Raw genomic sequence first — 14,674 nt, 5'->3', positions numbered from 1 at the left:
GAAATGCAACAAATATGAAAACAAATACAAAGAGGGAAAACACAAGAATTGCTATACTGGAAGTGATCTGGGAAGCCTAGGGGGAGTGATGGTCGCAACACTGACTGTCAATTTGTTTCCCCAAAAAAGTCTGTTTATGGATCTAACTGTAGTAAAAGATACACCTGTTATCAAACCTGTCATGTATATTAAAAAATAAAGCAAAATTTAATATAGACTGCACAGCCTTTTTATCGAAATGTGCTGATATATCTGCACATATAAGAACCCCAAAGTCCACAGAGGGAGTGCTATGTTGTTAAACATGTATTTTTTTTTTTTTTCAGCTTTACTTTCAGACAACCTGGCAGCAACAAATATTACATTTCAACTGTGAGAGGAATTATAACATCTTAAAACACTACAGACAACAAAGCCAGCACTAAATTACCAAAGGGCTGCTGAGATAAGACTATTATCCCGGTACATTGGCAGATATTGACCGGCAGGTGGGACCTCATATATCTGAATGTCGGGGCAAATTTCAAATAAGATGCTATTTGGATAAACCGACCATATATTCGAAATTTAAATGATTACTTTCTTGCCTGAAAAAATATTAAAACTTAATAATGGGTTAAGTTAGGTACAAAAAGCCTGATGGACATGCAAAAATATCTGTAACAATGTTGCTTATCCAAATTGAGCCCCTCACTTTCCCAATCATCCCAGAGCACTTGAATAGTGCAATACACCACATCACACTGCGCTGTAACGCACTACATCATACTGCACTATAATACATTATATCATAATGCACTGTCATTCACCACAGCACACTGCACTGTAATCTGTATGTCATCTGTCATTGATTTGTCTGGACATTCGAGTGCTTGTTTACCCAACGTCTTTACTGAATCACTTTGTGTTAAGAACATAAACTGTCAGCATGACTGAACTTAATAGATGTGATTATGGACCATTTTTGACATGTTACTATGTTTTCCTTCTAAATGTTTTCCAGTTACAGAGGAAACTGGATGTTGAGGTCCAGGGAAGCATTTAGATACAGACCATGTAATGAGAGTGTTTTTGATTAGATGTATCATTAAGTAAATCAGTGAGGCTGATAAAGTCAAATATTTTATACAGTTTAGTGTGTCATAACCGAGCCCATAGGCATTGATGAAAATTGGAATGGAACAGCAGATTCCAACAAATTAGGATTATTCATTTTAATGAAGAAATAACTTAAAAAATAAGCTTGGACATGAGATGTTTCAGTCAATGAAATCAGTAACATAAATGTGGAAGTGTATATAAGGTAATAAGGTGTAAGGTGTGAGTTGAAAGAGTGAGACACATGGTGAATGCTGGTTCTTTAATATCGTACAGGAGCACTGCGCACAGGTGCTCCAGATCAGGTTGGCCACTGCAATCAGGCTCCTCGGGCAACTTAAAGACAACATAGGTAAATGTACATAGACTAGCAGACCGGGCAGGGGCTGTCACAAGTGAATAAAAGATGGTTTTAGGACAAACATGTAGGCTGTTTTCAGTTTCATCAACAGATATGTGTTGTTATATCACTGCAGTTTGGGGTTTATTCACTGGAACAGAAGGGGCTGTGATTGGTCAGTTTAGAAACACTTCTGATTTGAAGTTTTGTTTGTAGAAACATTGTAGCTAACGAATTCAGGTTTTTTTTTTTTTTTTAAATGATGTGAGATTCAGATTCCTGGAGGAACTTATTAACTGCTCAGCAGCTCTCACATCTGAACCTGAGTCAAAAGCTCTCGAGTTAAACACCAGCTGAACACACACACACACGCATGCACAGACGCACACACACATGCATGCACATATACACACACACAAACTAGCCCAACAAACACAAAAACCACAGTCTGATGAAAGCAGGCTGCCAGTCAGAAAGCTCAGCTGCTGAACGCCCACATGTTTATGTGTGTCCCCACCTGCTGCCAAGAACATCACTACAGCTGCAACACACACACACTAACACACACACTCAGCTCTTGTGTTTAGTCTCCTAGAAATCATATTTAGATTTACAGAAACTGTATGTAAGAACATACACCAACGTTCAAATATCAAAAGACTCAGTGGATCATCTCTAAGTGGACAACTGACAGCCTGTTATTGTCTCTATGTGGACAACTCAAAGTTTGTTATTGTTTTTGTTTCACCTGATGTCTCATCGGTTGATCTAATCTGTCCAGCTGTGTCTTAAAGTTGGACTGTGTTTCCACTTGTTGTTCTTCCTCAACAGTGAAGCTCAGTATCATTTTTAAAGGAAAGACACGTCACTCAGAATGAAACTTCGTATACAGTGCATTCAGAAAGTTTTCAGACCCCTTCACTTTTTCACATTTTGTTAGGTTGCAGCCTTATGCTAAAATCGTTTGAATTCCTTTTTTCCCCTCATCAGTCTACACTCAATACCCCGTAATGACAATGTGAAAACAGAATGTGAGAGGTTCTTTTTGCAAATTTATTGAAAAGGAAAAACTGAAATATCACGCTGATATAAGTATTTCGACCCTTTACTCAGCACGTAGTTGAAGCACTTTTAGTAGTGATTACAGCCTCGAGTCTTCTTGGACATGACGCGACGAGCTTTGCATACCTGGATTTGGGGGTTTTCTGCCATTCCTGTCTGCAGATCATCTCAAGCTCTGTCAGGTTGGATCGGAACCGTCAGCAGACAGACATTTTCAGGTCTTGCCAGAGATGTTCGAATGGTTTGAAGTCAGGGCTCTGACTGTGCCACTTAAGGACATTCACAGAGTTGTCCCTAAGACACTCCTGCACTGTCTTGGCTGTGTGATTATGGGCATAGACCTGTTGGAAGATGAACCTACGGCCCAGTCTGAGGTCCTGGACCAGGTTTTCATTAAGGGTATCTTTGCACCTTGGTCTGTTCAGCTCTCCCCATCAACCCTGACCAGTCTCCCTGTCCCTGCTGCTGAAAAACACCCCCACAGCAGGACACAGCCACCATCATGCTTGGGATAGTATTTGGTAGGTGCTGAGCGGTGCCTGGTTTCCTCTAGATATGGCGCTTGGAACTGAGACTGTACAGTTAATTTTGGTTTCATCAGACTAAAGAATCTTGTTTCTCACAGTCTGAGAGTCCTTTAGGTGCTCTTTTGCAAACTCCAAGCAGATTTCATGTATCTCTCATTGTTCCAAACTTCTTCCATTGAAGAATTATGGAGGCCGCTGTGCTCTTCGGAAATTTCAATGCGGCAGAATTTTTTTTTAGCCTTCCCCAGATCTGTGCCTTGACACTATCCTGTCTCTTAGCTCTGCAGGCACTTCCTTTGACTTCATGGCTTGGTTTTTGCTCCAATATGCATTGTCAGCTGCGATATACCTTATATGGACAGGTGTGTGACTTTCCAAACCATGTCCAATCAATTAAATTTACCACAGGTGGACTCCAATCAAGGTGTAGAAAAATGTCAAAGACGGTTAAGAGAAATGGGAGGTACCTTAGCTAAATTTAATAGCATAGTCATAGCAAAGGGTCTGAATACTTACGTCAATGGGATAGCTTTTCCTTTTTGAGAAATTTGCAAAAATTTCTAAAATTTTGTTTTCACCTTGTCATTATAGAGTATTGAGTGTAGACTGATGAGGGAAAAAATTAATTTAAACAATTTTAGCATCATCAACATAACAAAATGTGGGAAAAGTGAAGGGGTCTGAATACTTTCTGAATGCACTGTAAATTCAGCCTGTCTGATGCTACATTATCAAAAATGACCACATTTTCCTGTTCCTTTTAGCAATTGATTTTTGGTGGATGTAGTTAAAATCAAAGAATAAAGACTTGAAAACTTTACCATGTTACTACATTAACCTCCTTCTTCTGGTTATGTAATGGTGGATTCAGGCTTCATTTTAAAAAGAACATCTGTTTTTATACCACAGGCTCATTGTCAAAGACATTACAAGTGTCATTTTTATTTGTCGTGCTGTTTTTGATTTTCAGTCCAAGTTTAGCAGGATTGAATTTCACATGCAAACAGTTTCCATCTGTAACTATGCAGTGAAAATCTGAGACAAATCAATTCTGACAAACTGTAAACACACACTGACACACTGAAGAGAATCTGAGCTTCTGCCAGAAAACATCTACAACATGAGCACACACCCACGCACACCAAAATAAAACCAAATTTAATCTGTGCTTGTTGGCTTCCAGAAGTCTCTGACTGCATCTGAATGTCCTCTCAAACAAATTAACTGAGAGGCTTCAGAGGGAAAACACGTGACTCAAATACAGGGTATTGGTTATAGTCAAAATTGGTCCAAATTTTCTTTTACTGTGAGTAATTAAGCAAGTAAAACATGACCCTATTTCCAAAAGGCATAAAGTTAAAGATGACACATTTCTTTAATATTTTAAGCAAGACTATTTTTTTTATTTCCATCTTTTAGAGTATCAAAATAAGAATAAAGGAAAAGGGCCCGAAACAAAAATTTGGGCACCTGCATGGTCAGCATCAATTTTTGGCAAGTGTTTGGCAAGTATCACAGCTTGTAAATGCTTTTTGTTGCAGCTAAGAGTCTTTTAGTTCTTCTTTGAGGGATTTTCATCCTTTTTTTTTTCCTTCTAATTCTGTGAGATTCTTCGGCCGTCTTGCATGAACTGCTGTTTTCAAGTCTATCAAAAGATTTTCAATTATGTTTAGGTCAGGGGACTGTGAGGTCTATGGCAAAACCTTCAGCTTGTGCGTCTTGAGGTAGTCCATTGGAGATTTTGAGATGTGTTTAGGATCATTATCCCGTTGTATAAGTCGTCTTTTCAACTTCAGCTGTTTTACAGACGGTGTGATGTTTGCTCCCAGAATTTGCTGCTATTTAATTGAACCCAATCTTCCCTCTACCAGTGAAATGATCCCCGTGCCACTGGCTGCAACACAAGCCCAAAGCATGATCGATCCACTCCCATGCTTAACAGTTGGAGAGGTGTTCCTTTCATGTAAATCTGCGCTCTTTTTTCTCAAAACATACCTTTGCTCATTGTGGCCAAAAACTTCTATTTTAACTTCATCAGTCCACAGGGCTTGTTTCCATAATGCATCAGGCTTGTTTAGATGTTCCTTTGCAAACTTCTGACACTGAATTTTGTGGTGAGGAGGTATGAAAGGTTTACTTCTGATGACTCTTTCATTAAGGTCATACTGTATGTGATATGCAATGGCAACTGGACTTGCTTGAAGTTCTTGAAGACGTTTCGCCTCTCATCCGAAAGGCTTCTTTAGGTCTAACTGACCATTGGGGAGATCCAGGTATTTATCCTCTGATAAATACTGATCCTCTCAAGAGGATAAATACTGGAATTCCCCACTAGTCAGTTAGAACGGAAGAAGCCTTTCAGATGAGAGGTGAAACATATTCAATAACTTCAAGCAAGTCCAAATGCCTTCGCATAGCACTTACAGAATACCATGACCTGGATGACTGAGAATCTTCACAGACATGAAGGTCAAACTGGTGCAGGTGTTGCTGCACAGTTGAACAGTGCATCACCACTCCAGAGTCTGCTAAATTGGCCTGAAGGTCTATGGCAATCAAACAGGGGTTTTCATTTGCCTTTCTAGCAATCCTATGAGCAGTTCTCTCATAGATAGATAGTTTTCTTGACCTCCACCGTTCCTGTTAACTGTCATTTCTTAATTACATTAAAAACTGAAGAAACAGTTAGCCGGCAATGCTTTTGTATTCTCTTATAGCCTTCTCCTGCTTTGTGGGCATAGATTATTTTAATTTTCAGAGTGCTGGGTAGCTGTGTAGAGGTGCCCATGGCTGCTGATTGTTGGCTATTGTTATTGTTATTGTTTTCAAGCTTTGGGGAGTCAGAGAATTTATAAAGGTTTGAAATTTGCATCACCTGGCCTTTCCTAACCATGATTGTGAACAAGTCATAGTCCTAACAAGCCAAACCTTGGGGTGCCCAAACTTTTGTGTGGTCATCGTTTCCTTTTTCCATTATAAAATTGTATGACACAAAAATAATCACTAATCTTGCTTAAAATGTTCAACAGAATGTTTAACATTTAACTGCATGCCTTTTCAAGATCAGTTCATCTTCTAGTCACTTAACTATTCACAGTAACAGAAATTTTGCCTAAACATTTTTATGCCACTGCAAGTCTGTGAGTGCAAACCAGTGGAGGAATTAAAGAATCTGACAGTCTGTTTCCATTTTAATTATAAAGAAATTATATTTATAATTAAAGAAGGAGACACATCAACAACACAAGGCTATGAGCCTGACAACCAGTTCAATCAGTCCAGTTCAATAAGTCCAGACCAGTCTTGCAGAACTTCTGTCAGACATAAACCAAAAGGACCACACATCTCACTTCAGTCCACAGGAGATGTAAATTTCCATGTAATAAAGATTTTACACATTCAAACATGTTTCTACCAAAGTGTCTTTTATTATTTTTTGAATAATTGCCCATTTACAGTGCAGTTGGTGCCTCCTACAGGCTACAGGCTTCATGCCAGCTACAAACAGAACAACCAACATCTTGATGATGTATCTGTTCTTAGAGTCTGAGCAGTATGAAGTTAACATGTAAAGTTATTAGTTGGAGCTCCTCTAATATCCACTAGATGCTAAAGTGATGAAACTCTGACTGTATTGACGTGAATGAGAAAACCTCCAACAAACTCATTACAGTTTTTATAAACTCAGTAGATGTTTGGTTCCTTCTGAGTCTGAGTCAGATTTCCAATTTAAAAACGTGTTTATATTTATGAAAACAATTAAATTTTTCTTTATCTAAACCCTGCCCCCATCATCATTATGAGGTTGTTGCGTTTGTGTCATTAATTCATTAAACTCATAAAGACAGAAACATGTTTGTAGTCTCTGATCTGAATGAGCAGACATTTCCCATCATGCTCTGTGGTTGATTTTAAATGGACCAATCATCTTCATATTACATTTGACAGCAGCTTTATGTGTGTGTGTCCAAGCAGAAAACACACACATTCACTGTCTCCAAGCAGCAAGCCACACAGCCAATCAGCTCTGAGAAATGAGCACAGTTGTCTTGGCAACACGGCAGATGTGAAGGCAGCATCCCCAAAACACACTTCTAAGTTGCTGGTTCAATTCCAGCTGAGATTTGAGAATAAACTTACATGTTAAAAAAAAGAAACTTTCCTGTTCTGAAGGGAATTGGAGGAACTATCGACACACTCCTTTCTCTGTGGGTGCGCATCAAATCCTGATCAAAGCTGGTTAAAGCCGGGTGGAAACAGAACATGTTGTTTATGATCTAAACTGACAGCTTCATACAGCAAGTAAACTAAACACCAGGTGTGCAGATGACAGGAAGACAATCCAGACCAATACAGTAAAAGGGCAAATGACTCATTGAAAGTGAATAAGTAGAAGTTCAACATCAGACCTGCAGCTTCACCTGTAACCTGGACTATATTTCACAGGTTTCTGTTTGAAACATCACTGACATTATATAAATAAAAGTGTAACAGCAGCTGGCGGAAGCACACCCAAACACACCCAAACGACTGCTAATTCAGGAGGAGCCTTGTTTCTATTTGGACAAAAAACAAACCACCCTGATGATTTCACTCTCACGACCAATCACATGACTGCCACTGGCTCCACCCACCTGCATTATGTGACGTCTTACCTGTGTATTGAGATGGAGACAGCCGGAGCCGGGACCTTCGGGCATGTCTGCCTGGCCTCTGGATGATCTGATTGGTCAGGAGGAAATTTTTGTCTCTTCTCTGGAACACGCCCACTTCCTCTGGTGAGATCCAGCCTTCAAGTGGCTGCAAGCATGTTAGCATGTTATTAATGTGTATGTGTGTGTGTGTGTGTGTGTGTGTGTGTGTGTGTGTGTGTGTACACATGTACTTCTATCCTTGTGAGACCAGTTTGAGTTGTAGACCTTATGGAGTGAGGACATTTTGGGAAAGTGAGGACATTTTGGTTAAGACTTGGTATTAAGGTTTAGGTTATATTTAGGTTTAAATAAGGGTTGGGGTACAGGTTGAGTTTAGGCATTTAGTTGTGATAGTTAGGTTAGGGTAAGGGGCTGCGAATGAATTGCGTCTGAGAGGGGATTAGGGTTAGGGCATTATGTCTCAAAGATAGAAGTCTAAGTAGTTGTGTGTGTGTGTGTGTGTGTGTGTGTGTGTGTGTGTGTGTGTGTGTGAGAGTGTGTGAGAGTGTGAGTGAGACAGAGTGAGGAGAGAGAGAGAGTGTTTGAGTGTACCTTGGGCATATGATGAGGGTGATGAAGAGGTGAGGATCGATAGAAAGGAGGGAGGAGAGGAACAACTTCAACAGCTGGACGTTCCCACTGAAACAACAAACAAATAATACCGTTTATTTCAGAACATTTTTATCCAACACAACGTTTCGCCTCTGTGTCTGTGTTTAGAACCAGAGAACCGCATAAAGAACCAGTAGAACATAAAGAACAACTGCAGATTTGTTTAGCAGTTGACCTCCTCTAACGTGTTGTACCTCTGACCATGCCTACCAGTGATTTCATTTTGTACCGACCACACCCTGAGTACACTCATACATCACTGGAGGTGTTAAGTTGTTGTTTAAGGACTCACACATAATCAGATTTTTCTCATGAACTACATTAATATCAATTTGTCCTGTATCATTCTTAGACAGGTGGAATGACAGACAAACAGGTCTCCTCTCAGACAATCTGTCCTACCTGTGTCCCTAACCTTTCTACTCTCTGCAGAAAAAATGAGTCTCTTTAAATCATTGACTACTTGAAGACTTTAAAAACAGCCGTAAGTAAAGAAAGACAAAGCCGTTGAAGCAGAGCCTAGGATCTGCTATCTGAACATATTTTATGATTCTCATATTTAAAAAGGATTTTTTTCCAACAAGGTGAAAGAACTTTCTGAGATCTGTTATTAAAGTAAATAATAAAAACATTTCATCTTGGGACAAAAAGATTCATCACATCAAAAGACCAAGTCTGACAATATAAAAAAATAAAAGAGCACATATTTCTGAGCAGGTTCACACCTTTTAAACCAGACATGATGAATTCAGAAATATTATATACACACACACACACACACACACACACACACACACACACACACACACACACACACACACACACACACACACACACACACACTCCGCTGGCAGAAAACTCTGAGGTAGTTCAAAAGCTACCACCAGGAGTGGTTTAGACGAGATCGCCCTGAGATGCTCAAGGCTCTGGACAGTGTTGGGCTGTCTTGGCTGACATTCCTCTTCAAAGTCGCATGGAGGTTGGGGACAGTGCCTGTGGACTGGCAGACCATGTGGGTGGTACCATTTTTAAAAAGGGGGGCCAGAAGTTGTGCTCACATTATCAGGGTATCACACTGCCGCCAGGATGCTGGAAAACAGTGGATTGCTCCCTTCGAGCTGGGTTGAAGTTACTGCCCCAGGTGAGGGAGTTTAAGTATCTTGGGGTCTTGTTCACGAGTGAAGGTAAGATGGAGCCGGAGACTGACAGGCGGATAGGTGTGGCAGCCGTTGTGATGAAGAGGGTGATGAGCCGAAAGGCAAAGCTTTAGATTTACCGATCGATCAATTTCTGACCCTCACCCATCGTTATATTTAGCGACCGAAAGAAAGAGATTGCGGATAAAAGCCACTGAATGAGTTTCCTCCATAGGGTGGCTGGACTCAGCCTCCAGAGTGAGCTCGGAGTAGAGCCACTGCTCTTTCGCATCAAAAGGAGCCAGTTGAGATGGTTCAGGCATCTGATAAGGATGCCTTTCATTGGGGGTCTTCCGGGCACATCCAGCTGGTAGGACACCCTGGGGTACACCGAGAACACGCTGGAGAGAATGTATATCTCATCTGTCCTGGGAATGCCTTGGGATCCCCCAGGAGGTGCTTGAAAACATTCCTGGGGAGAGGGACTTTTGTGCTGCCTTCCTTATCCTGCTGCCACTGCGGCTTGACCTTGGGTAAGCGGCAGAAAATGGATGGATGAATGGATGGATGATGAATTCAGGATAATCCGCAAGTCAGTTTGTCTCTGTAACATGTATCAGTCTGTGGAGTTTAATGTCACACTTTAGGATTCCAGTCAGTTTTCTTTACTCAAACAAACTTCATCAGACAATCTGCTGATAAGATTTTAAACTCTGTCACTGCAGTTTATGCAGAAAAAATTAAAGAAGAGCTGCATGAGATAATTAACATGCCACCAATAATTAACAGACAATTATTCACTTTGCCCTCAGGGATCATTAAAGTTTCATCTTATCTCCAGACTACAGAGGAGGCCGAACTCACTGAAAGACACTTTAGATCAGACACTTTAGTTCAGACTGAAGGAAGGGCAAGAGGACTGAGACACTGAAATAAACTGGTTTAAAAGTTAATATACTGTTTAAATCTAAACCATTTACTCAGTTTTTCAGATTATATCACAAGTGGATGAAGATTTTGAAACATGATGTGTGTTTTCAGATTCTACGTGTGTGATATTCCCAACCAATTAAAATCTGGTTAATTAACATATATAAACAGGAATACACAGTGACCAATGTCACAGTGTCAATGTTGTGAAAACACTAAATCACATCACGATTTAATGACCTGCAGCTGCACAGGGTGACTGTGGGAGCAGCTGTGGAATGTAGTCTGATCTGGCTCTTGCAGTGTTATTTTTATTGTTATTTTTCCTTTGAGTTTCATCATTTTTAAATAAATGCTGTGAGTTCATGCTGATAAATGAAAGACCAGCAGATTATAGTTCAACTTTGTCAAATTTATTTTATTAATAGGTTAAGACTGAAGTGTTATGTGTATCAGGTGTGTGTGTTACCTGTATCAGGTGTGTGTGTTCAGGTATCCACACAGCTGGGGGGCAGAAGACTAGAGGGGGTGTGGCCTGGTATGTTGCAGCAGACCAGCTGGCCAACCACAACCATTGAGGAGTGGGGTCATTGCTGACAGACAGCCAGGGCGTGGTGGTGGTTACCATGCCAGCTGGCTGACTTTTGAACCTGGAGATTGGCAGCATCATGATGACATCCCAACCTGACAGACAAACAGACCAATTAGGACTAATCAACACCGATAATCAAAGACAGATTGATTATTGATCAGATTGTTAAAAAGTCTGAACATAATTTGTTAAAAAAAAAAAATCAAAGCAGAGCAGAAAATACAAAGATGAAAGTAACATAAATAAATGATGAAAGATCAAAGTCAGAGAAGAATTATGTAAAAAAAAAAATCAGAGTGCAGAGAAAAAAAGCCAGCAGATATTTGGAAATAAAGTATAAATTCTATTAAATTTATTCTATTACAGTTTAACAACTGAACAGAGCTGACTCATCAGTTTGGGTCAGAAAAAAAAAACATAACTGCTTAAATGCCAGAAGAAAAAGTCCGATCTGATGATTCTTTACCTGCAGAAATAACAACAAACTCACAAATGAAGAAAAAAAAAAAAAAAAAACCTTTCTGAAATCAGCTGAAAGAATATATATATATAAAAAAGACGAAAACGTTTTTTATTTTCCTGCTTCCTCCATTTGGCCACTGGAAGTAAAACATCAAAATTACAGCAACACAGTATTAATACTAAATCAGTACCTCATCAATACTTTATTCCTACTTCATCAATGCTGAATCAAAACTAAAACACTGCCACATAAATGCATCAATACCTAATTAATGCAAAATCAATACTTTAGACAAACTGCATGATTACCACCACCATATCAACACATCCTGCAACTAACAATAACTAAATACCATAAATACACATCAATACTTCATTAATACTTAATATTCAACAGACTGCTGCTGCTGAAAAGAACAAGAAATTAACTGAAGTTTCAGGCGGATGAGGTCTTTGAGTTTCACAATAAATAAGAGTGTGACTCTCCTGTTTCTACTGTCTCACTGAAGAGTTTTGATGTTTTAATTTGTTTTCTTTGTTTTCAGTAGTTTGAATTGATTTAAATCTGTTCGGTGAACTGGAAAAAAAATATTGATCAGAGTGAATATCTGTCTCATATCGATCACCTCCAACCAACCAGTTGGAATTAAGAACATACTCATGACTGTCACAGAAGAACTGGGTAACTCTTGACTGGATCCACAGTTTTTAACTATTTTTACTGGTTCCACTGGTTCAGATCAGGGTGCACGTGTATCACCAGGGAACTGCTAAAATGGGCAATGTGTAAGAATTGACCAACTGTCAAATTCATACTCCAAACAAATAAGGGGGCAGCATATTACCAGAAAGTTGGGGTGTCCACCCCTATCATAAGAAACAAGGAAATGCACTCTTTGGTCCTTCCTCCTACCTCCCCTTCCTCTTTGCATTAGTTGGACTGTTCATCGGGCATACAGGTGGACCGGCAAAAACTCCTTAACGTTTTTACCGTACCTCACTGTGAACATGTCATTCAGGGTGTGCACGAAAGCATGCTGCGTGTGTGTTCTGGGATTGGGGTCACTGGCCAATCACAACCAAGTTTCAACCCTGACCCTCAAGTTGAGCTAACATCAGGTTGAATAAATCTAACTAAAGTATAGGGCAGTTGTTGATATGCTGACAAACCTTCACCAAAACACCTTCCTCTGAACCTGCTGAAGTCCCTGTAGAACCACTCCCGGTCTAATATTATCATGTAATATCAATGAGGCAAAAATCTTTGAGCCAAACAACTGTCCAGCCCAGTAATAAAATTTATAACCAAGACTGTGCTGACCACAGTGACAAATTATCTTCTGGTTGTTTGGTCTTTGGACACCTGATGTCTTTCTTACATCTTATCTTTTTTTTGGGTCAAACACATAAAACTTGTTTCTCTGAAGCTTGGTGATTAAAAAAACTCATAAGTTTGGTCTTTGTGCTAAATTAGTTATTTTGTAATTTTGGTTCCACAGCACATTTTAAAACCACAAGTACACATAAAAATACAATGTTACCACAAAACACAACCAACCAGTTAGAACTAAATAAAAATGTAAAGAAGAAACCATTGGATTCTAAAATGAACCATATATCCAAAGCTTTTAAAATGTGACTCAGCAGATCTGAGTTTGTTTCACAGTTTTGAAGGTAACAGTAAACAGTAAAATCATGATGTTTTACTATAACCTGACCTGCACATCAACACTCAAGATTCAGTTTTCAGACATGATGGGTTCATGGTTTTAATGGTGTTAAAAGATTAGAATAATATAACAGAGCCTAAACACAGAGGGCTTAAAAACATAATATTAACATTATTATAATAAATTAACATGAATTTTAAACTGAACTATACAACAAAAAGGGAGTCAATGTAATGTTAAATACTTCTGATAACAATCAACCAATAATTACACCAATAAATATCTTACAAATAGTGAAAAAATAAATTGATCAGAAAACATGGATAATATATATTTTAACACAAAAGATGAAGTACAAACACGCAGGAAAAAAAAAAAATTACGTGATACTCACATTACTACTTGTAGTAAAGCTGTCAGTGTCTGCTGATGCAGTGTCAACAGCTCAATGGGGTATCACGGGTTAATTAGCGTGTTAAATCCCGGTATGTGTCACCTACCGACCTGCGGAGCTTTTTCAGCTTCTGTCCTGTAAACTGGTCCTCCGACCGGGGGGACTGCCGACCCTCTTCGGTTCGGTCACGTCCTGTACGTCGACTCGTTCCTCAAGCTGCTTCACCGAGGTCCGGAGATCATCCTCCCATCCGGTAGAGGTGAAAGTATAAACACCCCTGGAGCGACAAGGATCAACAGTGACGTTACTATACCGACAGACAGACAGAGTGAGGGAGAGAGACAGGCGAAGAGACTCCCGGTTGTTAAGGGCAGAACATGTCAGGCGGCGGCTGACGAAGCGACGCCAGTAGGTAGAAAAATACCGGAGTCGGCGTAGAGCAGAGCCGTGTTCCGGTCACGGAACCCCCCCCCCCGGTACAAACCGACTAAAGCTCCGGTAAACGGTGCCGCTCTCAGATCAGTAAGCCGACTCCCCGTTCACTGGGTGTGATTTGTAGACTACCTTTGCAGGTCCCCAAACAGAGCTGAAGTAATCAAAAAAAATTCTCTGAATGTGCTTTTTGTGTGTGTTTTGTTTTGTTTTTTGTTGCTCCTATGTGAAGGACTGTCCTTTATTTTTTTCGTTCTTTCTTCTATTAACAGTAGCACTAAAAATAAGAACTTTATCTGTATATTTGTTTTTTATGCAAAATTGCAGCCCAATTTCCTGGTTTGAGAAAAAACTCACGACCCAAAAACACGAGTCAATGATGGCGTCTTTGGGGGAATGTTCAAACAAAGGTACACAAACAGTCAGATACAGGAACAAGGTATACGACGACCTTAGGTGTTAAGCGCTTGGTAATGAAAAAGAAGACAACCTGACAACTGGTAAGTGGAAACAGGGAGGTGTATATATACAGAGCAGATGATCAGGTAAATGGGAACAGGTGTGTGCAGGAGCTGAGCGGCCAGCAGGCGGGAAATCGGGCAGAGGGGCGTGGCTGAGTCTGAAACAACATAAGAGTTAGTGACAGTGAAAACATGGAACTGGCAGAAACATAGATGGAATATGAGAACCATCACATCCAAAGACTAAAAGCAAAGTCAGGCCAA

The 14,674-nt window shown here is 39.8% G+C and overlaps 1 protein-coding gene across 5 annotated transcripts in view; it reads right to left on the bottom strand.

Moving 5' to 3' along the window:
- Positions 1 to 14,440, bottom strand: part of LOC120793907 (transcription elongation regulator 1-like protein) — a 37,192-nt gene extending 22,752 nt beyond the window's left edge. For 2 of the 5 annotated variants that reach the window (XM_040134344.1, XM_040134348.1), the window contains exons 1-5: positions 14,002 to 14,434; positions 13,624 to 13,794; positions 10,869 to 11,083; positions 8,274 to 8,360; positions 7,683 to 7,827 (exon numbers count right to left, since the gene is read on the bottom strand). In XM_040134344.1, coding sequence (XP_039990278.1) covers positions 7,683 to 7,827; positions 8,274 to 8,360; positions 10,869 to 11,069 — 433 coding nt within the window. In that variant the 5' untranslated portion in view covers positions 11,070 to 11,083; positions 13,624 to 13,794; positions 14,002 to 14,434. The other 3 variants (XM_040134345.1, XM_040134347.1, XM_040134346.1) reach the window with 3 other exon arrangements.
- Positions 14,441 to 14,674: the final 234 nt, after the last annotated feature.

Source organism: Xiphias gladius, chromosome 9, assembly GCF_016859285.1.
Source record: "Xiphias gladius isolate SHS-SW01 ecotype Sanya breed wild chromosome 9, ASM1685928v1, whole genome shotgun sequence".
Taxonomy (NCBI): Eukaryota; Metazoa; Chordata; class Actinopteri; order Istiophoriformes; family Xiphiidae; genus Xiphias; species Xiphias gladius.
This window is presented reverse-complemented; position numbering and strand designations above follow the sequence as displayed.